The 1782-nt window shown below is 39.3% G+C and overlaps 1 protein-coding gene across 1 annotated transcript in view; it reads left to right on the forward strand.

The window, feature by feature from the left end:
- LOC138060227 (dual specificity mitogen-activated protein kinase kinase 4-like) overlaps positions 1 to 1146 on the forward strand; it is a 14218-nt gene extending 13072 nt beyond the window's left edge. The window contains exons 10-11 of the mRNA XM_068905963.1: positions 41 to 189; positions 875 to 1146. Coding sequence (XP_068762064.1) covers positions 41 to 189; positions 875 to 1031 — 306 coding nt within the window. The 3' untranslated portion in view covers positions 1032 to 1146. The remainder of the gene's footprint in view (positions 1 to 40; positions 190 to 874) is intronic.
- Positions 1147 to 1782: the final 636 nt, after the last annotated feature.

Below are 1782 nucleotides of genomic sequence, written 5' to 3' on the forward strand. Positions count from 1 at the left end.
TGACTTCTAAAACTGAGTCCTCTGTTTCATTCGTCATTAGATTGAACTTGCTACTGGTAAATTTCCGTATCCCAAGTGGAAGAGCGTGTTTGAGCAACTGAGCCAAGTGGTGAAAGGAGACCCTCCTCGTTTGGCAAATGAAGATGGCAGATCGTTCTCGGATGAAATGCTTTCGTTCACAAATATGTGGTATGTGTGATCTCTCTCTCTTACGTATGGAATATCGTGTGGAAGTTCGTCACTTCTTTAACTTGGATTGTGAACTGTCTCGAAAACCAAGACACTGCCAGTTTCTTAGACCAATTACAACAGGATTAGAAGATAAAATGTGCGAATCAAAACTTGGATCAAACAGTAGTGGGCGACTGGTAGGTCGTTTGGTCTCGACTTCACGCGTGAAGTCGTTTCGCCAACACGCAACAGACTTACCCAGTGGGCAGAATTGTCTCATAAAAAATTACTGAAATGAAACTTCGTGCATTTAATTTGCTGTGCGTCGCGATCAAAGGTGTCTAAAATTACACAATTGCCAACACGATTAGTTTTCAAACTGATTAAAATTACTTAACCAAACACAATGCGATGACGGAGGTAATAACGGCCTTGCGCGCCACTTAGCATAAAGGTTAGATGCTTTAAATTCAATGTGATCTTGTTTCAATACTGGCCGGCATTACGACAGCGGCACTCGGAAAGTAAGAGGTGTTTACTTCCGATATCTGATCAATAAACGAGATGTCCTCACCTCCTATACACAGTCACTTTTTTTGCTTTTTCAAACTTTCTTAAATTCTTTTGATGTCGTGTCACTGTAACGAGGTCGGACAGCAATTTTTTATTTCTTGTTTATAATGTGTTTTATTTGCTTCTTTAGCTTGACAAAAGATGTTACCAGAAGGCCAAAATATCGGGAACTGCTCAAGCATCCTTTTATTTTAAGATACGAGGAAAAACAAGTAGATGTGGGCGCTTGGCTGGATGGAGTTTTGGCGCAGGCGCCTATACAGAACTTTGATAATTTAGAAATATAACGTCTTTATAAAGGTATTTTTGCACCGTTTGGAATAATGTAAATATGATGCTTGAATACGTCTTCAAGGGTTACTAAAATTGGGACAGATAAATAAATCTATGCCACTTCCCTCCTCTCCTTGAATGTTCTACGCCAAACGTCCTGTAGCACTTCACGTTACACTATGTTAAATCTAGCACTTCACGTTACACTACACTCTCTTCAGTTAGTCCTGTATAATAGTTTCCTTTTAACAACATTTCCTCGACTGTCCAAGGAATTTGTCCCCCATTGTTGCTGAATCATCGTTATCTTGACTCGAGAACTGAACAGTTTTCTTTTTGGATGTCGTATAACGAACACCGTTCACGAAACACCGACGAAGTGACTTGACAGATTCATATGCGCCAATGATAATTTGCAAATCGGCAAGTCACAATAGGCCATTTTACAGTTGTTTTCTCATTGACCTTGTATTGATACAGACCTCACTGCTTTTCTCATGTAAATTGTGTTGTTGTAATTCTGATCAGTCTACATTAAGGCTAGGTACCTTAGCTACAACTGTAAAATGATCTGTTGGTTTATTATGCTCTGACCTCTGCCTAATTGGCTGAGGATGTTGGGGCGAATCATGCTATACCAAATTTATCATGAAATTACTCAAGTGAGAAGGGATCAAAAGGCGCTGGGCACATGTTTAACAACTAATCAATGGCTATTTTTTATTTAGTCTCATTTGTCAAAGTGGTTACTTTGTTGTTTCATCT

Source organism: Montipora capricornis, chromosome 8 (assembly GCF_036669925.1).
Source record: "Montipora capricornis isolate CH-2021 chromosome 8, ASM3666992v2, whole genome shotgun sequence".
NCBI classification, from domain to species: domain Eukaryota; kingdom Metazoa; phylum Cnidaria; class Anthozoa; order Scleractinia; family Acroporidae; genus Montipora; species Montipora capricornis.